This window comes from Xiphias gladius, chromosome 11 (assembly GCF_016859285.1).
Source record: "Xiphias gladius isolate SHS-SW01 ecotype Sanya breed wild chromosome 11, ASM1685928v1, whole genome shotgun sequence".
NCBI classification, from domain to species: domain Eukaryota; kingdom Metazoa; phylum Chordata; class Actinopteri; order Istiophoriformes; family Xiphiidae; genus Xiphias; species Xiphias gladius.
Genome location: NC_053410.1, coordinates 6553058 through 6576492, shown reverse-complemented (window position 1 = coordinate 6576492; position 23435 = coordinate 6553058). Strand labels below are relative to the sequence as shown.

General features: G+C 42.5%; 1 protein-coding gene across 1 annotated transcript in view; it reads right to left on the bottom strand.

Moving 5' to 3' along the window:
- The window catches only part of kcnq5a (potassium voltage-gated channel, KQT-like subfamily, member 5a), a 101857-nt gene that overhangs the window by 15967 nt on the left and 62455 nt on the right, over positions 1–23435 (bottom strand). Inside the window, 9 exon segments of the mRNA XM_040138929.1 lie at positions 62–115; positions 2925–2951; positions 3963–4057; positions 7357–7452; positions 7603–7713; positions 8998–9123; positions 10568–10743; positions 11816–11942; positions 13761–13851. Of these exon segments, the coding sequence (XP_039994863.1) occupies positions 62–115; positions 2925–2951; positions 3963–4057; positions 7357–7452; positions 7603–7713; positions 8998–9123; positions 10568–10743; positions 11816–11942; positions 13761–13851 (903 nt within the window).

Genomic DNA, 23435 nt, shown 5'->3' with positions numbered 1-23435 from the left:
TTCTCACAGGTTAATGGGCTAAGGGCAGGGCAGAGAGGATGCTGGGTAGTACTGTAGGTACCTCCTATATTTCCGAGTGTACCCTCTGAAGAGCCTCCCATTACTTAGACCCTTTCTAGAGCGAAGGAGGGAGAGACGGATGGAGGAGAGAATGGAGAGATAAAGGAGGAAGGCGATTAAAAGAGCAGTTCAGCAGAGGAAGGAGAAGAGTAATTCTCTGCTTTCAATGTTGATGAACAATAAATACACAGAGAAAGGGCAGAGGACATAAGGATGGGAACGGATGAACGGGGACTTAGGGGAACTCAGTTTTCCCTTAAATATATTGACGATGTGAATTCATGTCAGACATCATACCAGTGTCATCCAATTAAGGCTACAGCCAGTTTGAAAGCATTGATCTGCATGTGTAAAGCCCAGATTCTATTTTTCCAACAGTTTTGACCAAACTGTCATCAGAGCGAATCTACTTAAAATTTACTTGCTTGGATTTGGCTCCTCAGTCACGCAGGGAAGCTCTGAATCACCTCCAAAAGCACCCAAATCATGTCTTTTCAACGCACCGATTGCCCTGTGACATGTGGTGGACAAGTTTCCTAACCGTGCCTGCCCGTGTGCCTGCAGTGCTGTCTGAGGTAGTGCTCGACCAAAAGGTCAAAGTAGTCTGGTGAAGAAAGTGAAAATTTGGCGTGGTTTAAATGAAAGCTGGAGCGTTTGCCAGTTTAGTGTAGCTTGCTTAGTTGAGTGTGAATGCTGTTATTTTGAGGCTTCTCGTGGGCTAAAAAGCACTCCTACAAACACAAACACACAGGCGTGGAGCCTAATCTGGAATAAACCTTGTTTGATTTTCCGGTAAGGAAGACAGGGAAGTCAACTACAGGTTTCAGCCCGTCCTTAAACGATGAGAGTCAATGTCCAGGTTGAAAGTAGTCACACGTTAAAGAAAAAGTAGGAACCGCCGCTGGTTCTCGCTCATATTGATCATCACTAATCAGAGGTTTACTCGCTTCCCTCTTTCTGAACACATCACTGGGATTGAATTAATCTTCTGCAACCAGGAGGCTCAAACACGCGTACACACCCAGGCCCACCTCATAAACTCCAGATTAAACCCCCATTATCCCTGATTTCACATCGCTTCTCACTGGCACTATCCGGCGCACTTACACTCAGCATGGCGTCCGCCGTGGCACTTTGTGGTGGGCCTAATGTTTACTACCGCTGGTGTTTACAAGCCTGCTTAAACCAAAACCACCAGCCCTTTACCGCGGCACCTACCACCGCCGCGTAGCTGACAGTCTGTTAAAAACCACTAATGACTCATAGGGTTCTGTGTTCGCTTGGTGGAGGGGAGCATACAGAAAAGAAGTGGCGTCATAAAAGTGTGCATAATTATTTATTCGCAAGTGTTAATTGGAACAAAAAAAAAAAAGCAACAAAGGTTTCTGAGAAGGGAAGCGTAATTAAACACAGCCCTTTAAACAGAAGTATTTCTTGGGGATGAGTGTTGTTGTGGAAGCAACAAAGCCTAATTAAACTTTTTTGTTTAAGGATGAGAAGCACATTTGCTTGTGTTTTCGGACTGATACAAAAAAAAAAAAATTTTTTGGTATATCTGTGTGTGTGGCTGGTCTTAAGCTGAAATGCCTGAGAAAGATGCTGGCTCAACATAAGGCCCCCAAATGTTGCCAAAGAAGTGCTGCACTGTAAAAATTATACTAGCATAATTAAACTCACAAATCTCTCTGTCTTCCTCCCCTTTCTGAAATCCCCTATCTCCCCTCCCCTCCCCCCTTTTTCAACTTCGCTGTCTCTCCTAGACTTGTGTTTGATGAGTTATATAAATACCATCCCAATGGAAAAAGTGCGTCATGGTACAGACATGGTACAGACTCCTGTCTTTGAAGGCGTGTGTGCATGCATACGCACACGCTCACACAGAAAAGACGGAGAAGCCCATCACCCTTCCCTCCCTAAGAGTCATATGTAGAGAAAGAAACAGTTGTGAAAGGAGGAGGAGAGACAAAACCCGAGATGGCGACATAAGATAAAGTTTGGCAAAGTGAGGTTGGATTATAAAACAAAAAAAGAAGAAATTTGCGAGAGGCAGCACATTGTACCTTCCTACGGCGTCATTTGAAAGTAGCTCTTGTAGTACTTTATTTGATGATGTAAAAACACAACTATCGCTGCGTCTCTCGATGTCTGTCTTTCTCAGTCCAACGCGATTCAAATCGATTACTGCACTTCGGCAGAGCACTTGAGAGAATGTATTAGCTACCATTATTTCCAGCGTTACTCAAACGGTAAACAAGTGTTGACCTGACACTTCCGGCTGCCTTTTAATTAGGACACATCAACCTTGTTATTGCTCAGCTGTCCACCTAATATTGATGCTCATGCTAATTTTCCCTTTATTTTGTATGACACAGCACTGCGCCTTAACACAGACATAAGTAAAAACAATGGCGTGACTGCCTAGATTTTCTCCACCAATGGTGACGTTATAACTTGTTCTAAAGGGTCAATAAGGGTTCATTCATTCACTAAATCAATCAATCAATCAATCAATCAATCAGTAAACCAAGCTACCAACAAACACCCAGTAAATAAGTCCCAACCCTCTGATGGAAACTGCAATCTCCACTAACCATTCACTATTACCTGGTATATGTGAATAAACAAACAAACAGATAAATCAAGTATTTAATTCATCCTTGGACACTGGATATCAGATCAGATCAGATCTGTAATCAATTGATGAAAAATGGACTGAGCAAGCCGGCAAGCCAGATAACAGCAGGTTTCACAGTTTCAGAGATGCTAGGAAAACAACATTAGGCATATAATCTAATTATAATTGCATCACATGTTGAGTGTGTGTATTTGTGTCTTTGGAGGAATGAGCTGAGAGTCATACAGACCTGTAAGTTGTCTCGCCCTGCTCTTTCCTTCAGGGGTTAGTGGGATAAAGAGGAGGAGAAAAAGGGAGAGAAATCAGTATTCCAGCAGATTAAATTTGCTTTACACAGACGTTTCCACTAATGGATATGGGAGGCATCAAGCCAAAAGGAAGCAAATAGAAAGAAACTTTAGTTCAACAGGGTTAATTATGTCCAAGCGCATGCAAGCTATGGCCATGCACAGTCAGGCTAAGCGTTAGCTGAAAGACGGGCACGGAAACCGGAAAGGTAAGGATCTAAATCTGGTGTGTGTACTGTATGTGTGTGCGTGTGAAAGCAGGAATTGTAAATTATGCCTCATTGTTTACTCTCTTAAAATGAAGAACACATATTTAAGTGAACCGCTGAACTCATAAAAAGCCAAACGGTTTGGAAGCCCGCAAAAAAACTGGGTTTGACACGGCCCAAACCGATGTGGATTTTGTTTTAACTTGACTCAAGCTTGAATCACTTTAACATTTAATGAGCTTGAAGCCAGTTAAAACCTGAATTAACACCATGGCATGTGTGTGTCAAATGCCAATGGCGAGTCAAAGTCAGTTTATAATAACTATTATATTTATTTACAATACTATAGTATGAAAATAGTGAAAAGTGTCCACTTTCTTTTGTAAACGTTGAATTGGACTCTGCCTTTCCAAAGAACTCAATGACACCACGGCAACTTCCATTGTGACTTACGGCGAGGCATTTAACCACTAAAATGCAGATGTTGAATTGGGCAAGTCTGAGGTGTGAATATCTGCTTGTATGTGAAAAGGATGTTAAAGACCCAGCATGCTCAGGAAACCATCCCTGATTTGGAGAAAGGGGTTAACAAAGGTACACTTAAGGAAGAACAGTTAGAATGCTGCATAACACTGAGTCACATGACGGAAAAATGGAAGAGGAGCTGAAGCTACGCCGATGAAGACGAGCAGACGCCAGCTGAAGAGGAGAGACGGGGAGAAGGGCTGAGCAGCAGCGGCCATGTTTGTAAGTCTGTAAGATGTTACCTACTTGGCGGGGCTGCAGGTATGCAACGCCTTCAAATGAGGCTTCCAGGTAGCAATGGAAACTGAGTTCTCATCAGCAGCATAACTACGCCAGACACACTACGTGCAGAGTCGACAGGATAAATAAAATAATGATAAATGAAACAATTAATGGGGTAAAGTGTGGGAGAAAAAAAAAGGGGTGAGGCAGGAACGTATAAGTTGAGTAAGGAAATGAGAGAAGGAAAGTGAGGAGGGAAAAAAAAAGAAAAAAGCTGATTAGTTTTTTTTGGGAAGTGTTGATGCATTGTGATTGGGGGTTGTTGGAGGGAGGTGGGGGCGGTGATGGTGGTGCACGTGGGGATGGCGGTGGTGGGGATACATGCCTGAGGGGGGGGAGGGCACTTTGGTAGTGGTGCCAGGTGGCTCTGAGGTAGGGACGAGCACCGTCGGTGGAGTACAGACGCCAAGCCGCCTGGGTGGTGGAGGGAGCAGAGATGGACAGGACACCACACGCATTCATAAGGACACACGCACAAACACACACACACACACACACACACACGCATGACACAGAAGGGCAATGGCACAAACACGGTGAGGAAAAAGGGACTGAGATTTATGTGAACATGTAACATACACGGGGCGTTTTAGGGGATGTAACCAGCTAGCAGCCATACTGGAGGTCCTCAATGTGGCCATGAAGAGTGGATGTGAATGGGAACTAATAAATTCATCAAGTGCGTGACTTGGACATGAGAGGCCACAATCTGCCCCAACATCAGCTTTTGTACGTAAACCCAACCAACACTAAGCCATTGTGATGGAAGACCATTAATTCAGTTTTGGAGGCCTATAGTAAATGATGGCATCCTGCAGATAAGGGCGTCAGCTCAGAAAACTCTAATGTGGGTTGCTTTGGAAGGCAATGACAATCCACCTATTTTGACTATGGGTTTGAAGGCCTTCTTGCCATTTTGACTATATTAAAATGTAAAGCCATCGTAGGCAACATTTTAAATAAATTTTCAACGATGATCTGCGAGTTGAATAATGGCTGCGACGAATGGGTTCGATTTTGAAGACTGAACGTGCACAGTTACTTTCTGCTATTAATCAGGTGTGTACCTTTTTGCTAAATGGAATTGCTGACCGAGTTTGTCTAGCGAGCAATATTTGAGGTTGTGCAAATGCAACTCCAGCGTGTTTTGAAGCCTTGACCCTGGCTAAAGACAAGTAAATAGCTGGATATGGGCCAAAAACGGACACACGCAGCTCTGCTCTATTGGGTGTCTGCATACACAGAGGTGTTCGCACATATTTGTCTGTGTTCCTCAGCCGTCACCCTAATTTGGAAACAAACGTAGCCGATTATTCCATTCAACAGAAATGACGAACATCCACCACAATCATTTTAACAGATTGTTTTCTTTACATCTTAAACCGTTATTTACTTGCAGCCAAGTGAACCTCCGTGATGGTGCCAGGTGTGGTTACAAGATTTGTGACATGACTGGAAAGCCTTTATATACACACTTTACACAGACAGGGTGGGAAATTAACACCAGCCACCTGCCAAATGCTGGTCAATTTTGTCTGCTCTTTGTTATGCTACTCCAGAGTCTACTTTAAAGTCATTTGGAGATTCAATCTTGTTCTAAAATTACAGTTAGTAGACAAAATAGTTATTGCAGGAGGTGAAATTTTCGAATTGACCAGCTGCTGAGGCTTGAAGGCAGTGGTAATATCCTGCCCTGTATACAGACAGAGACGCACGCAAGCGGGGAGAGCTGTGTGAGACCGGGGAGTGAAGTGATGGATAGAACAGTAATGTCATCCACATATTTAACACATCAAAGCTGCTTCCAAGTTTCCTTTTACCTGTTGAGGAAAATGTTATGAGTTTGGCAGATAACAGACAGTGACCAGGTGCTTGATACAAAGCCAATAAAAGAGAAACAAGATCAAAAACACACAGGATTAATTACTCCCTTAGTGGGTTATTCGGGATCAGTTGGGCTCCAATCAGTCTTTGTCTAACATAACAGCTGATACACATTGATAACAGGGAGGACAGACAAAACAAATTTAGATTTTAATTCATTAATGCATTAATGTATCAAAATATCTCACAAATGTCATAGTGAGATCTGGGAATGAAGCAACACACGGTGAGACAACCAGACAGGTTTTAAACAAATCCCCGTTTTATCCGTAGCCTCCAAACCTCTTATTTGGAAGTGAAACAAAAGTCAATGCGCCCCGTCTATCCTCCATCACAAACCAATCCGTTATAATGCACACACATCCGTTACTAAAGTCAGTATATCAGGTCAAGGTCGAGTGGAGAAGTAGCTGTAATGTAAAGTTTATCACTAAGAAGTTGTCAGTAAGAAGTGAGAAAGATGTTTAAGTACCAATTTACATTTTCAGGGTTTTTTCCACTTCCAAATACTGTATGTAGTTTTGAAAACTGAGTTAACCGATAAGTCTTGGACTTGAATTCTGATTGATTGCTTGTGTTGCTGGCCCCGAGAAGTCTTTGTTAAAGCCACGTCAAACAGCTGGTACACCAGATACTATATCCCCCGAATTTTGACAGTATTATGTTATCATAACTGATATAAATGATGAGCAAATCGATAAAAATGCGGCTCGGATTGCGCAAATTTGGATTTTTCTTTAGGACATGAGGTAGAGGAAGGCAAACAGAACAGACACACACACACACACACACACACACACACACACACAGCTACACTCTCAGAGACACATACACAGGCAAACACACACATACAGTCACACACTTGTGGGTACACATACTCCACAGCCGATATTTATTGTCCATTAGAGAGTAATGCAGTCTATTGTCTATTACAATGAGTGACAGTTTGAAGGAGTGCCTGCCCAGGGAACGATCGCCATGGAAACGACTCATAAATCCCAGCAGTGTGTGCTGCCGTTGGACCCGAGAGACGACAGTGTGCCTCACACACTGTTAGCCATCATCAGCTACACACCCTGACAGCGCCGTGATGGGCAAGACGCACGCACACGGGCGCGCTCACATTGAGCACTCTTAATGAAACACCTCGACCCTGATAGGAGGAGAGATGGTAAAAACACACACATGCACGCACTTCAGCATATTCCTAACACACTCATCAAAGGGTAAAGGGTGGACACGCACACTCATGCTTTTAGACAGACACACGGAGAAAGGCTTAGAGAGGGTCAAAGCAGACACGAAGCGCACACACATACATGAAAATGTGTACATAAAAGGAGAGAAAGTTCTCTGTGTTCACACCGGTTCTCAGCTGCTGCTGCTGCTGCTGCTGCTGCTGCTGCTAATGCTGTTAAAAAAAAAAAGAAAAAGAAAAAAAAAGTGTTTGGTCTCTGCGTGTGTGTGTCGCTACCTGGATGAGGCTGGCAGCTGGGTTCCTCCTCTTTTCAAAGTGCTTCTGTCGATGCTGCTCCTGCACCTTCAGGGCAAAACCTGACCCGAGGATGCCCTACACACACACACACACACACACACAGCTTTAAACTTGCCAAAAAATTCCCAAAAGATAAAACGTGGTCTCTACTCCGGTTAGCATTACAAAGCTGCGAGGAAATAAATCTAATCATGGTGTTGTCGTGTGTGTACGTGTTTGACTCACAGCTGGCAGTGCGAAGAAGGAGATCCCCAGCAGGGCAAAACCGGCCGATAACAGCCGTCCTGTCCATGTCTGCGGGGTCTTGTCACCATAGCCGATGGTTGTAAGGGTGATCTGAAGGGTCAGAGGTCAACACTCAGGCAAACCGGGGCTTTGTCAGAAATCTGTCCCTCTCTCACTCACCCACCACTCCCTATACAGCAGAGACTCGATAGTTTATTCTAAAGTGAGCAGTAAATTGCGAGTTCGAACGCTTATGAATCCTCATCCTTTTTGCATCATCACGGTTGTGGTGTCACACGACCACACACAAATTTCATGACTTCCATGGTCAGAGGGAAAAAAAACGCAAGGTATTGAGAGAGGAGAGAGCCAATACTACAAAGTCTAGTGTTTCTCATTACCTACTTCTAGTCATGCAATTTAGCCACAATGCGTTATGTAATTAGTTTGTTAACCTTGATTACTTTCCAAGTTCGCACTAGCCAAACAAAAAAAAAAAAAAAACAAAAACAGCTTTTAGTGTGCACCAGAGAGAAAGATGCTCCAAGGCCACAGAACGTGCTAACAGAGTGTGTCTGGGTGTCTTTCCCACAAGTCCAACAGACTAGTCTCATCTGGCAGCAGGAGAAAATTGAATTTATTGATCGGGCCATTTCATGTTTGTGTGTTGTCTATTTCCACGCTTTCAAGGTGTAATGGGTTTCAGATGTGGGAGGAAACAGTGCAGTGCGAACAGCCAAGTGTGACTTTAAAGGCCTTTTTCCGTTGGTTTTTGTACTGCAGCTGCCATTAAGGCCACACAGAGGGCGTTAATGGAAATACATCACTGTCATCAGATTAAAAAAACAAAAAACAAAAAACAGTATAACTCCAGTGATGTTGGTTTTGTTAATTTTGCCTGGGATTAAAGGCAGCAGTTGCGCTCTGCTGCACGGGAAAACTTATTCAAAACTGTGTTTGACATCGACATTTTTTGTAATATTCAAGGTTTCCAGCGACAAAAAGAATGTGACGTGCCATGATCTTTCCGATTCATCCACACAGACTCACGTAATTTTAAGACGTGAGCATGAACCGTGGCGAACATTTCACCATTAACAAAACAACAGCGTCTGAATGGTAACGCTGAGAAAATGGCTTTAGAGTTTATCTGGTCAACCCAAGAAAAACGGTTATTCATACACTGTATACAATAAGTGAAGTGTATATTTAAAACCCATATACAGTTTTTGTTGATGTAAAAGCCCATAAAATATAAATCTCAGTCATCAACTCCGACTCTGAAACATCTTCAAACCACTAACATAGTATGACTGTATTAAAAAGGTTCTTAGCAGACAACCTGTGTGTGTTTAGCGTGCTCTGTGTGTCTTGAGCAATGAGGGATTTGCTCACCGTGCCCCACCACAGAGCGTCGGCGTAGGTGGCAAACTCCTTGTTGAATTCTTTCTCCACCAGATAGACCAGGAAGGAGGAGAAGATCAGCACCAGAAACCCAATGTACCAGGCAGTCACCAGCTCCTGCAACACACACACACACACACACACCAAAATCATTATATTACATTATATTATTATATTCATCAGTTTGAAAACATAAATGTATTGGATACTTTTAATAAAAGTTATTATGGATAAACTTTTCTTTTTAGAGCGACACAGGGACATTTTACCTCTCACTCTCGTACATTGTAATTCAGGTTTTTTTTTTTTTTGGTGATTTTTTGCACTTAGTCCTTATTTACAGTAACGGGGGGGGGGGGGGTATAATGGCAAATAATGCCATTATACTGTACATAAAACACATAGAAGCAAAAGCATATGATGTACCTGTGGCAATGGGAGGTTAAAACTAGCAGCAGATTATACATTGCATGCGACATATAAAAATTCAACAGTATTACATTACACAGGATACCATTTTCAGATGGCAACTGACAGAAGTAAGTCAGAGTACTGTTAAATGAGAGTGATGTTAAAGTATAGCATCGGTAAGTGATAGTGTTATCAAATATCATGTTGACACTGTTAACTGGCCGAAAAGCCCGTTTTCAAACCAATTTATTTTAACCTTCTAGTCAACATATCATTCATAATGCACATATTTTCAGTCATTTACATACACAGTTAGGCACAAAAGTACTTGGACAGTGACACAATTTTCATAATTTTGCCTCTGTACACCACCACGATGGATTTCAAACGACGCCATCAAGATGGGATTTAAGTGTAGACTTTCAGCTTTAATTCAATTTAATTCTTAATCTTCACATTTTTCTGCTGCTATTCCTTGTATTGTGTGCATCTGGTTAGTGTTTTAATATATATTCAAACTTAATTATTACATTTATTATTTCCTTGTATTCGATACAGACTCAAAGGTTTACACTGTCGATGTGTGTTTGGAAGGGTAAACAATAGGAATAATCCGATCTATCCTTCTCCTGTTGCTCCTTGCTGCAGTAACAGCTATTTTTTTATTTTTTATTTTTTATTTTTTTACGACCAAGCTGATGTCGTACCTTATCCTTGCCATTACCTCTACGGGACTAAACTCAGTCCCAAACCGTGAAATTTGCTCTCGTTACACACAGAATCTACATTTCCTGGCAAACAGTTCCATGTGAACAATGTTCCTCAGTCATTATTATTAATACTTATGCTTGTAAAACAATAATCTGGAATACACAGTGGAAGAACTGGCAAATTAGCCTGAGTAGTGATATCTACTCCTGACTGAACAGACGAAAACCACCACCTAGATTATTTTAGTTAAACAGAAAATCCACGGAAAAAAAAATCACCACAGTACCTCTTACACTGCTTGACTGACGGGCGATCTCTATGAGTTGCATCGCAGACACACCACATCACTGACGCCGACTGGCTTCCGCTTTAAATATCTCAACCCCAAAATTAAAGTTCAAAAGGGGAGAGACAGATCAGACGACAAAAAGTGTCCTACCTTACTATGTGCATAAACTACAGATCCCAGCAGCTTCCAGGTCCCTCCCCTGCGGTCCATGCGCACCATGCGCAGGATCTGAAGGAAACGAAGGCTGCGCAGCGCAGAGGTGGCAAAGATATTACCCTGGCTACCGGCTGAAACCACGGCAACGGAGGCGATGAGTACGATGATGTCTGGGGAGTAACAGAGTGAAAATGAAAGGTCACAGTTTGCACAATATTAGTACTGGGAAGTGCGGTCGACTCAGCTACTCCCCTGATTCACTACAAGCTGTTTGTTTTCTTTTCTATCTCTATTAGTTTTCTTCTGTCCTCCTGTCTATAAACCCTAAATTTCCCCACTTTTTCTTCCCTTGCATTTCCCAGTAGACTGTCTTCCTCCCTGCCGGAGCAACATAAGACGGACAGAGAGCCGCTAACCTCTAAATGGATGTGTTTTCATGCTCTGTTGATACCAGTTACATCAGTTAGACGCTGAGGAGGACATTTTAAAAGAAAAGCATTTATCTATATTGGCAAATAACATCATTACCTGAGGATAATGATCATAAAATTACTCGATAAGATGTATTACATCCCCTTGACAACTGTAACAGGATGATATCGTGATTATTAAATGAAAATACATCATTCTGTCGACATAATTACCTCCACCATGGAGGATCTGTTTTCACTTGTGTCTGTTTGCTGGTTTGTTTGTTCGTTTATTTGTCAGCAGGATTACGCAAAAAGTACTGAACCGGTTTGCACCGAACTTGGTGGAGGGATGGGGCATGGGCCAGGGAAGAACCCATTACATTTTGGGGCAGATCTGGATCTTCTACTACGAATTTCCATTTTTTCCTCTGAAGTCTGGTGTATGTTGCTTGACATTGGCCTTGGTGGACGTCTGTGCTCTACCGGGCACATATTCTAGTTTAAACTGTAGTTTGCTGAATTTTCTGGTAAAGAGTGACAAGATATCATAAATACAAATTACATATATACGAGATTTATTTATCTTTTGCCCAGACAGCCAATAACATCCACTAGCTTGGTGTGATATGGATGGCTGACTATGAGAGACATTCTAATTATAATTTTTTGTTATATATCTTAAATTTTTATTGGAAAATAACAGGCTCATGAGTTTTTTCTGACAATGTGAACCACTCAAACTCACACACACACACACACACACACACACACACACACACACACACACACACACACACACACACACACACACACACACACACACACCTACCTATGACACAGAATGGTTTCCTGGCGAACCGGAGGCGTCCCTGCCAGCCTCGGTAGCGGCAGCAGCAGCCAGCGCTCCATATCCTGATGATGTACTCAAGACCAAACACTACAATCATCACAAACTCCTGCAAAACACACACACACACACACACACACACGCAAAAACCCATGTACTTTAAACCTTTAAATGCTACCAATGCACAGGCAAAAGCAGTAAAGACATTTTTGGCAAAAGGACAAGGATTGAGTTTAGTTTGTTGTTAAGTTATGCCCTTGTTGCGGCTTTATCACATTCTCACGCACACAAACTAAACATCACACTTGCACAGGCCAATTTGGAGCACTCTCTCAATAACTTTTTCAAAAGGTCAGATACAAGGTAAATAAGAGAGAGAAAAAAACGTTACTTGTACCATCATTGCTGTACATGAATACATCTTTTTGAGCGTGCATTAAAAAAAAAGAAAAAAAAAAGGTAAACATTTTGACGTGCCCTGGCAGGAAAAGCACACATGTAATTAACAACATTAATAATGGCTGTATTCTCTTTAGTTGTGCCAGTTCCAGGGCCCCCTTATTACGCATGCTGGCTCACTAGCTTGGCTTACTGTGACACTTCAGTGGAACAGAGCCATCGTTATTGTTAGTGGTTACACTTTTGCTTTTCCTGCTATGACGGTTTAAGATGTCTGCAGGGAGAAAGGCTTATTGCTTAAGATGCCACAGCCGGCCGCGGCCGGTTACCTTAGACCGAAAGGCAGGAGGAAACAGTTGGTCTGGCTTTGTCCAAAGGTTCTACAAAAAAACAAACTGATAAAACCTGCCACTTACCGTTGCATCTTATTTGTTTAATCCGTACAAAAACCTGGCAACCACATGGTGGCAAATAACAACCAACCCTTACCCCAACCCAGTAAAATCACAACTTGTCATTTTTACACTTCAGTTTTTGTGTAGATCAAACAAACAAAACGTAACATGCTAGTTAGGGAGCTTTAGAGGTGCTGGTAGGCTGACCGTTTTTACCTTCGGACAGAGCCAGGGTGGCTGTTACACCGTGCTTCCAGTCTTTATGCTAAGTTAAGATATCTGCATGCTGGCTGTAGCCTCATCTCTAATGGACAGATGTGAAAGTGGTATCAATCTTCTCAGCCAGCTCTCAGCACGGAAGTGAATAAACGTGTTTCCCAAAAATATCAAACTATTTCCCTCACCCTGCGTTGAGGTTTTGCTGTTGAATTTTTAAAATGCAACTGTTGTTGCTTTGAGCGACACAAAAGGAATCATTTGTTTCTCCACTTTATTGGGGCGGAGGCAGACATTTTGAGACAGATCTCTCAAAACCTGGACAAATGAAATCCAAACTATCTGCAAGATGAGGACCTTGTGATTCGTTTCTTAATGTAGCTTGGCTGAACTGACCCTATGATGTCTCTGCTTTTCAAACAGCACTTCTGCTTCACTAGGACGCGTCATTGCCCATTCCACCCCTGCCTCCAGTTTATTTGTGGTATAATGTTTGTTTCCCCCACCTGCTCTGACTGAAGATTTTCTGCTTAATCACATCTGAGGCACAGACTGTCAACTGAAATTGTTTTGTGACAGTGTGATGTTGATCCTGAGTAGCAAGGGACCAATCATTAAAGTTCATTATAGTACTGATTATGCACAATCAGCGTTTCTAATGCAGACATGAGCATCACTCAGCCACACACACACACACACACACACACACACACACACACACACACACACACACACACGTTCAATACTATTAATTTAACCATGTGACACTCATCAGTGTAGAATAATATGAACTCAGTAAGCTCTACTTGGGAGACACATCTGGATTGAACACTTGTGCGAGTGCGTGGGTTTGTGCACGTGGCTGTCTGTGCGCGTGTGTGTGCGTGTGTGTGTGTGTGTGCGAGCGCATGTCCTACCAGAATGAGCAGACAGTGTGAGGAGAATTCCTGGTGAACAGGGATGGTGGAAAACACAGAGAGAACCAGACATCCAAACACCAGGATAAACCTGTGGAGACAAAACGCACGCACAATAACAATAACAATAAGAATAACACACACACACACACACACACACACACACACACACACACACACACACACACACACACACACACACACACACACACACACACACACACACACACACAGAGGATCAGAAAGTGGACCAGCAGACTACAGACCAATGTGACTATTTCTCCTCTGCTCTCTCTCTAAATGGTTCCTAGCATAATTAGGATCAGACTAAACACTATTAAAATCTTCACCAAGCTTTATTATACTACTGTTACCGTGGCAATTCCGATGATTCACACGCCGTATGGATGGACCGAGGGCTAACAAGTCCTTCTCACGGTCAGGTGACCAAGCAGTTGAAACATTGTGTGGGCTGGTGTGTGCGTTTTTTTTGTGCGCACTGGACACAGCTGTAGACCAGTTATTCACTTAAAGCTGACGAGGGAAGATCGGTTCCTTTTCAGGTGTCAATCTGAACGTTTCTTTGGCAGCGTCGGCGGTCACCGACGTGATGCTTTCGACCCGCACAGTGGAGTCCTCTCCCTTGGATGTTTTGCATTACACTACAGTCATTTGGCAAAAAGATTGCGCCCAAAGAAGAAAATTTGAATTCGAATCAACAAAATAGAGGTGAATGGAACTTCACTTGTGATGTTCACACCTTTGAAAAAGTAAAATAAAAAATTCCATAACAACATGCGTTTTCAGAAACATGTCTTTGCCATTAACAGTTTTTCCACTGGAGCTACTTGCTACTTGAGGATATAGTCCCTTCCTATATGGAAAAACAAAGTACTGTTGACATTTTTTAAATGTAACTTTTCATTGTTATGAGCCCCGCAAACAAAATCCCAATACAGCTCCACTGGATCAGGGTAAAGCGATGTTGGAGCCAACATTTCGCAACCTGGGAACACTGAACCAAAACTATCACCACTAGATAACGATGGAATTAAGAAATTATGTATTTTGAAATGTAAGTTCTAATTAAACAAGTACATCGACAGTAAAAATTTGCAGTTGTAGCGTGAGACGCTTCTGGAAATGACAGTAATACCGAAGCTCCTCTCCTTATTAATGTGGGTGTAGCTGCTGTGCACTGATGCATTCAGAGAAGAGATCTCCATAAAACACTGGTTCTAATTACAACCTAAACACAGATTGTGTCAGTCTTCCTCTTGGCAAGTCCAATCAGAGCCCTGCTCATTGCCTGGCTGACCCGACGTACCCCCTCCTCCGCTGCCCGCGAGGAAACCACTCAGCCCCGTGTAAGTCATATGGTAACTCGGTTAATGAGCAAATACAAATTAAAATTCATAAGGCAGCTTCCTGGCAACATATGCACTGGCTAGAAGCCCCAGCCTGCTGCTCTTCAGCGTATCTCTGAACTGTTTGGTTTTTTTTTTTGAATGCCATCTGTCTTTTTGATATTTATGGTCTTCTCATCTCTACAGATCTTTGAGTGTTTGCTTTCTGTGTACAGAATGTGTTCCAGCCTTCTTCCCCTCTCCTTTCCAGATCCCCCCTTTGTCCTACTTTCTCTTTAATCTTTTATGCTCTTTCTTTCTCCCTTCGCCTTGCCCTTCTCCCTCCTCGTTTCCCATCTCCATCTCCCACCTCTCTGTCTCTCCGTCTTAGTTTGCCTCTCTCTCTCTCTCTCTGGACTCCCTCCCCATCACTTTGTCTGTTTGTCTCTCCTGGCTCCCCTCTATGATTGATGCCACCTTTTATTTTTCCATTGGATCTCTGAGGAGTACGAGTGGGGAGGTGTATGCGCATGTGTGAATGAACAGCGTGTGCACTTGCGGCGTTGTAACCGCTGATCCTCCTGACAACAAACTGGTATGAAATTCACTGTTTAAGTGGACCCTGAGTCGAGAGGGTTTTGTTCACTGCTGGTTACAGGGTCAAGAATAAATTGTCAAGCTCAGCGTTTGAATAATTTGTGGAGTTTTTTTCTTGATGTAAATATCAAAAGACTTATTAAAGAAATATTAACTGCCTTCAAAGCTGATTTTATTTATAGGTTTGTTTTTTTTTCTCTTAATTACCGCTGTTCCATTTTGTGGACGTGATTGATTTTGACGTACGCAGAAAAAAAATGGAGAACGATGTACTGGCAGGTTAAGCCATGAGCTGTGCTGTGAGTGTGACTGGGAGGAAGCTTCCAGTTGCTTGTAGCTTCAGAAAAAAACCCTCCTGTCTGAAAATGCGTGCTTCTATCCCCATATTTAAACAATAAAGCGATTGCTGGCTTGTCACTCCACCTTCGAGTGTGGTCGCTCTGAACAGGTACAAACGCTGCCTCCTGCCCTCTGCCGTGGTCGGACCACACGTCGTCAGAATACTGATTTCAGACGAACTTGTTCAGGTGGTACAGCTTTTTGGTGAATATGTGGGTTTTGAAAAAATACATTCACACTGTTATGCTCTGATTTTTAAGGCAAATTGCTCCTGGAATCGTCATAAACTGTGTTTCACTGTGTGAAAGGACCCTAAGGGGTTTGTGTGCAACTGTAGAGCGTGTGGTTACGATCTGGGTTTACAGGTGTCGCTGGCATTGCAGTGGCAGGTACAGGTGGAAAAACACAGATGTAGCATCAAAAAGTCCAGTAAAAAACTACTTCCTGCCACAGGAATAAAGGCTGCGACTCAATAAGAACAAAGTAGAGCTCATGAATCTCGTTTGCTCTGCATATTGACAGGTCTCAGAAGCTGTCTAACAATTTCAGCTCTCGAGATGTGCAGCAGGGCTCTCGTCTGTCAGCTGATCAGGTTGACCTTTGAGCAGAACAGAAACCTTTCAGGTTTCCATATAGCTTCACTACACAGAGCACAAGCGTACGTGGGGGTAGGCCTTTAAAAGGTGCATCTAGGGAAGAGAGACTTGTCAATATGTGTTTGTACACAGCTGGGCCTTATCCTGCGCAGACAAATTGTTCCACTGAGTGTCAACTGAGTGGCTAAACTATGTTGTGTGTTGTCCGTGCAGCGCTGTCTCTAAAACATAAGTGATGTGCTGATGAGCTGGAAGTATTTTTGTTGAAAAAAAAAAAAAAAAAGGTGACATTGAAGTCATATACTGAAAAAAAACAAAAAAACAACAACAACAACCCAACTTCGTCTTATGTACCATCTGAGTCCCTACTTCTGAAAGCAGAACAAGGTAATTTAAGGATAATGACAATTTAGGAGGAGAGTATGATTAAATACCACAGATGAAAACTGTACGTTCCCGATTTTTCATTTCACCCTACAAATAACAATATTCAATTATTAAAATAAAAAGCTCTGTTAAATGTCACTGTAACAATGAATCACTCAGGCCACTTGCGTGTATGTACAGTTGTAAAATTAAACATCAGTAAATCAAATATGCAAAAGGTTTTTGCTCAAGGTCTAAGCTTCAAATGAAAACTCATCATGTTCCCTGTTTCTTTGTAATCTCACAATTCACATTGCAGAACCATGCCTTGAGGTAATGAATAAACAGAGTGAACGACTAAAAAACAAACTGAATAATGTATCCCTGAATGACAAAAAAAAAGAAAAAAAATTATTTATGTGTTCAGAGACCTTCATTACAGCCTCCGGAGACACCAGTTCATCATTTGAAACCGAGTTGCTTCTGCAATTTACATTCAGGCCGCATGTATAAACTTCAAAGACACACATTATTTATCTTTGTTGCTCGTAACAACAGAGCCTACAGTCCTACGCGGATCACACACGAAATCGCATTTACTACATTAGAGTTTTCCTGAGTGCCGCCTCGTCCCGTGCAGTGTATCAGCTGATGACGCAACCATTCAGCGGGCATTCAGATGGACGTGATGAATGAGAAGCTGCTACTGAACGACGGGAGCACGGTGACACACGCGATCAATAACGCTGTTGCATTGATCAGTCTCTCGCTGAGTTAGCCACTTGATCGGTCACTCACAGAGATGAATGACAACGCGCGTGTGGTGACAGGAGTGTGTTCGGTGAATGGATTATATATTTTTCAGATTGCTTTCGGAATGTTAACAAAGAGGATTACTACCACTTTAAAGCTACAAATCACACATTCTTTGCAACACAGCAGCTATTTGTTCATTCCTTTACAGGACATCATGACGAGCAACTTAGCAGAGACGACAGCCAGTTGCTGAAAAGGACCATTAGAAATGATCCTTCTAACAACGTGTGTGTTTACTTACAGTGTTGCCGGATGTTACAGCTTCCTATCCTAGGAGGACTATTCGAAATTGTCCCTGCGTATCCATGCAAATGTCTTTAAGGAAATAGTTACACCGTTTGACACACACACACACACACACACACACACACACACACACACACACACACACACACACACACACACACACACACACACACACACACACACACACATTCTCTTGCCAAGAGTTCGATGAGAAGACTCATATCAGTCTCAGGTCTGTGCATTAAGTAGAGCCAGAAAGTGACTAGTTTGGCTTAGTATGAAGACTGAAGGCAGGGGGAAACAGCCAGCCTTATACACTCCAAAGTTCGAAAAAAAATGTTTTAAATTTCTATCAAACAGTAACGTAGAAGCAACAGTTTGTCATTTATCATGAGGTAGACTGACTGGCCTAATAATCTGACGTGCAACGAGAAGTACTCACACTCCGCGCGACTCCCTCTACAACCCCAAATTGTCGGTTTGACAAACAACATAGAACATGGAAGGTGGTGAGACTGAGAGGTGCCGCTCGATGTGCCGAAAGTTCGAGGCTACCTCCCTCTACCTGCTTCCCCTCGAAGCTAAGCTAAGCTCGTCGTCTCCTGGCTCTTGGTCCAACGAACAAACATGAGGGCGGCACTGATCTTCTCAACTGGAGCGGCAACGATTAGTCGATTAATTGATTAGTTGATTAGTTGATTGACAGAAAAAAAAAAAATCTGCAACTATTATAATAATCGGTTTAGTTATTTTTTAAGAAGAAATGGCAAACATTTGCTGGTTCCAGCTCTCAAATGTGAGGATTTAATGCTTTTCTTTGTCGTGCATGACAGTAAACTGAATCTCTTTGGGTTTTGGACCGTTGGTCTGACGAAGCAAGACATCTGAAGATGTCACCTTGGATAGTGAGAAATTATGAAAAGGGTTTTCCTCCACTTTCTGATATTGCATAGACAAAATAATCAAATGAGAAAAATAATCAGCGGATTAATAGATAACAAAAATAATTGTTAGTTGTGGCCCAACGTCGAACTCTTGACAAGAAGGCGAATAAGCCCATTTTACAAAATATCAAACTTTTCCATTAACCTTCACTGTAAATGTAAAAGTCATTGAGTGAATTAAACGCTTGTGATGGACAACGTATCTCATGCATTTCTGAAACTAACACCACCCTGGAAGGTGGGAAAATCAGTCTCAAAACCTACACATTTTGGAAAATGATCAGAAATGTAATATACTTGTGATTTTTGAGATTTAATGTGTAAATAGCATAATAATAATAATAATAATATCATAGTCAAAACTAGACTAAAATACCCAGGAGAAGGGTGCACGTTGATATTGATGCTTAACAGATGTGAATAAGCTGGCAGCGATTTATTGATGTTTAGTACCAGTAAAGAGTGGCAGTGAGGATGTGAGTTCACTCAATTCATAACATTTGCTTTGGGCGCTCCAGTCTAAATGCCCGGTAATTCTTTTCTTGCTCTACTCTGACGTCACGCTGGGAGATCAACATCTGGTGAAGCCGGTTCTTGCTGTCTTCATCGGACCCTGGACGAGTTGCAGGTGTGAGAGGGTGCCAGCTTTGGTGTACATGGCAGACACAAACTGCCTCTGACTTAATGCTGATGAATGACCTGAGGGACACGCAGACGAAACCATATACAGCCAAAAAACCTGCACTACTCCTGAACAGGCTGAAAAGCCTGAGGAGAGGAGGTGAGTGAGTGCGTGAGTGCGTGCGTGTGTGTGTGTGTGTGTGTGTAAAATCGGGTCCATGATGTGCAGCCTGGACTCACAAGGCAGTCTCATTACCAGCATCATGTCTTCAAATGCAAAGAAGACGGAGGACACATACAACTAGTAACCAACAGTAGTCGGGTGGCACACTGAAAAATAGATTTCCAATTCACAGAATTTGAAGTGGTGTTCCCCACTGAACCTTGACCCAAAGTTCATCTCGAGTCTAACCAAACTACCTGCTTCGACGGTGGTGCCTGTTTCATGCACCAGCTTTCTCACGTAAGAACCACGTGCCAGCGTTTCTCAATTTAAGCCCGTGTCACATAACCCTTTCACTGTGAAGCTGCATAATCCTACTGTGACGCAGAATGTCATCTGAATGTCAAGAGTTTGTGCTGCCGGGTCTGCGTTCAGGGGGGGTGATCTTATGTTGGGGTGGTCTTAAGGGAATAGTTCCAACCCTTTTCAGCGAAATACGCCGATTTGCTTCATTCGAGTCAGTTCGATGAAGAAAAGAAGAAAAAGGTAAAGAAAGAAAACGGTGCAATAACAGAGGTGTAAAATCTCGGGAGTTACAGTACGTGCTGGACCGGACTCAGGAAGTCACTAGGAGTCATAGTTAACTTCTTACCACTATTTTTAATAAAATATATATATATTTTTTAATCTTATACAATATGTACTCACAAAGTTGTATGTGACTGTCTGTGTGGCTTAATTCAATTTTTAAATGAAAATCTGCAGAAATTTGGGGAAAAAAAGAACAGATTTAAGCCTGTTAACACTTTTTACGCTGATATGAAACAGTAAATAAATACGTGAATAAATAAACAAACATTCGCAGCCTTACACACTTTACGGTACACACAGAGAGGGGAATATTTGACTCTGCTTCTTCATGTGGAAAATAAATTGCCTCTCACAAGACACATCTAAGTGGAAGAAGATTTAAAAGGGGAGTATTACTCTCCAGCTCCAATGCTGTATTAGTCTACGTGTATTGTGAAAGCATGTAGCATGCACATGTTAATATGAAGTATGGATGGGAAGGAGCGAAAGTGTGTGTGTGTGTGACGGATTGGGTACATGAGAGGTCAGGGTTTTCCAAACAATACGGTCCGGCATCGTTATCTGTTTCCTTCTTTCTTTCTGTCTGAACCATGCATACCCTTTCAATCAAGACGGAGGGAGGGAACGGAAATAGGCAGCAAAAGACTGAAAGAGAAAAAGAGAAACCAAGAGAACCAGAGAGGCCAGTTGTTTTGGAGAAGTGCATGAGTAAATGTCTCATAATGTCAAAAGAACTGAGGACACAATAGAGGATAGGTGGGTCGTGCCCACGGAAGAAGAGCAGCACGGGGCAAAAAGAGAAAATGCTGAATCTTGTGAATCAGGATGACTGAACGCTGTAGGAGGAATGAGTTCAGCAGGTTCTCCCGGATGGAAGCAGCAGGGCTAGTAGAGGCTGTGATGGGAAGATAAAGATTGAGCCTGGCTATTAATAACATTTCTCCTACTAGGAAAAGGCCTGGTGGATCAGTAAATCAGAAATAAAACAAGAGACAGAAAGACGTGGCGCGAGATTAAGAAGGAGACGACAATCCGAGAGAGTGGACTGAGCACAGTCAGTGTCTTCTTGCCTCATCTTTCTCTTTCTCTCTGGATCTCACTGCGTCAGCTGTCATCGCACTGATCACGTTTTTATTCAAATCTATTCTTATATGGTGGCGTGCGTGCTGCTCGGTCCGTCACATGTTAATTTGCAAACTCATACGATGCAAGAAGGAGGGCTGAATGAGAGCACACGCCGGTGGATAAAAGGCCAGAAGAGAAGACAAGGAAAGGGGAGAAAGAGGCAAGATGGGGGGGGGGGGGTTGGAAGGAGGGATGAAGCCAGGCTGACTCCTGGCCAACAGTCTATTAGTTAATCCGTGTGTTTATCCAGTCGAGTGCAGTATCTTACCTGATGATGGCAGCGATAAAACATATGGTTTTATTTCTAAGCAACTACTTGACCAAACAGAGCCGGGCCAAGGACACAGAGCTGCGCAGGCCAGTTTTTTTTTTCTTCTTCTTTTTTTTTTTTTTCTGCACACTTCTGAAAGTTTTGCTCTATAAAAAGCAGAGTTGAACTATATTTAAGAGTCATTCTCAAATTCAGAAAGTTCAAGGAGCTGGGTCGGCTAGAAAAAGCCTCAGAAAGACGTATCTGTGCCAACGCAAGCGCTTAAACCGAGGTTGAACTATTACGGCTGTATTCATTTTGCCGACCTGTTGCTCTTAACGCTACAGTATGTATCTTTTCGCCGTTTTTCACTGCGTTTACAGGCAGTGTTAGCGCTGGATTTACCAACTTTTCACACCCTTTTAGCACCTAGCGACAAATCCAGCGACTTTCTGGACAAACCTTAGCTACTTTCCGTAGGAGAGAGTCGCCAGTACTGCCTCGCGAGCGCGAGCTCGGGCCTTTCCTCCGCAGGCGCACCTCTCTATGCGTCTCATTCAACTGACCGCACGGCAGGAAAATATAGTCGAAATCGCAGCACAGTCGTTGGCAATGGCTTGGAAGTGACTGCTGCCTAACATTTAGTCTTAATGGGCCGCATTTCAGTCACTATTTCATACTTGCTCCGTTGTCTGACACCAGAAACAGAAAAACCTCAGAGTGAGAACAGCTTTATTGGGAATTCGGCTGTATTAAATTACTGTAAGTTCGAGCACAGAGAGTAGGAGAGAAGCAAATGATGTTGATTTAAAAAAACAAAAAAAACAAAAACAAAACAAAACTAAGGACAACACACACCAACCACATCTCGGTGCTTCGGCTTCTCCGAAGAATCAGCGCAAATCGACAATTGAAAATAGGACAGTGGCGTATCCTGATGCATCAGTGTGTGAGTCTGCATAGAAGACAATGGCAGATGTTTTGACACACTTTGAATGTTGTGTCTAAATGTCTCAACTACATGTCGTCGCCAAGGCCGATGTCAAACAACATACACCAGAATTCAAATTCAAAGTCAATGATCCGTATGCGCCCTAAAATTTATTGGGTTCTTCCCTGGCCCACGCCCAATCATCTGCCCCACGTTAGGTACAAATCGGTTCCTGCTGAGAAACAAAGAAGCAGACAGACAGGGATGAAAATATAACTTCCTTGGGGGGGAGGTAATTATAATATATAAATTCAATATATGTCAATATACGAAGATGGCTTCTTGATTTCATAGACGTAGCTATGACGAAACACTGGGCAGGCTAACGCGCACCATGCAAAAATCAAAAGTATTTCATACTGGGAACCAGCTGTTATTAACATAAAATGCTTACTGCACATTATCTGTGATCTGATTGTTCATAGGTTCTCTCGGGTGTGGATGTGGGTGGTAAAGGCTGGGGGGGCTAAGGGAATTTTATGGCTTACTGAAAGGATGGAGGGAGGGAGGGGCGCAGTGCAGATGCTCTCATTTTTTTGTTCTCTGTGCGGATTTTAGTTTGGTTGGTGTATGAGTTTTGAGATACCCGGTAACTTCCTCTGTGGCTCAACAAACGTGTCATCCCATTTTGTTTAAAGCTGGATAAAAAAAAAAAAATTGATATAAAAAAAAAAAGAAAATGTT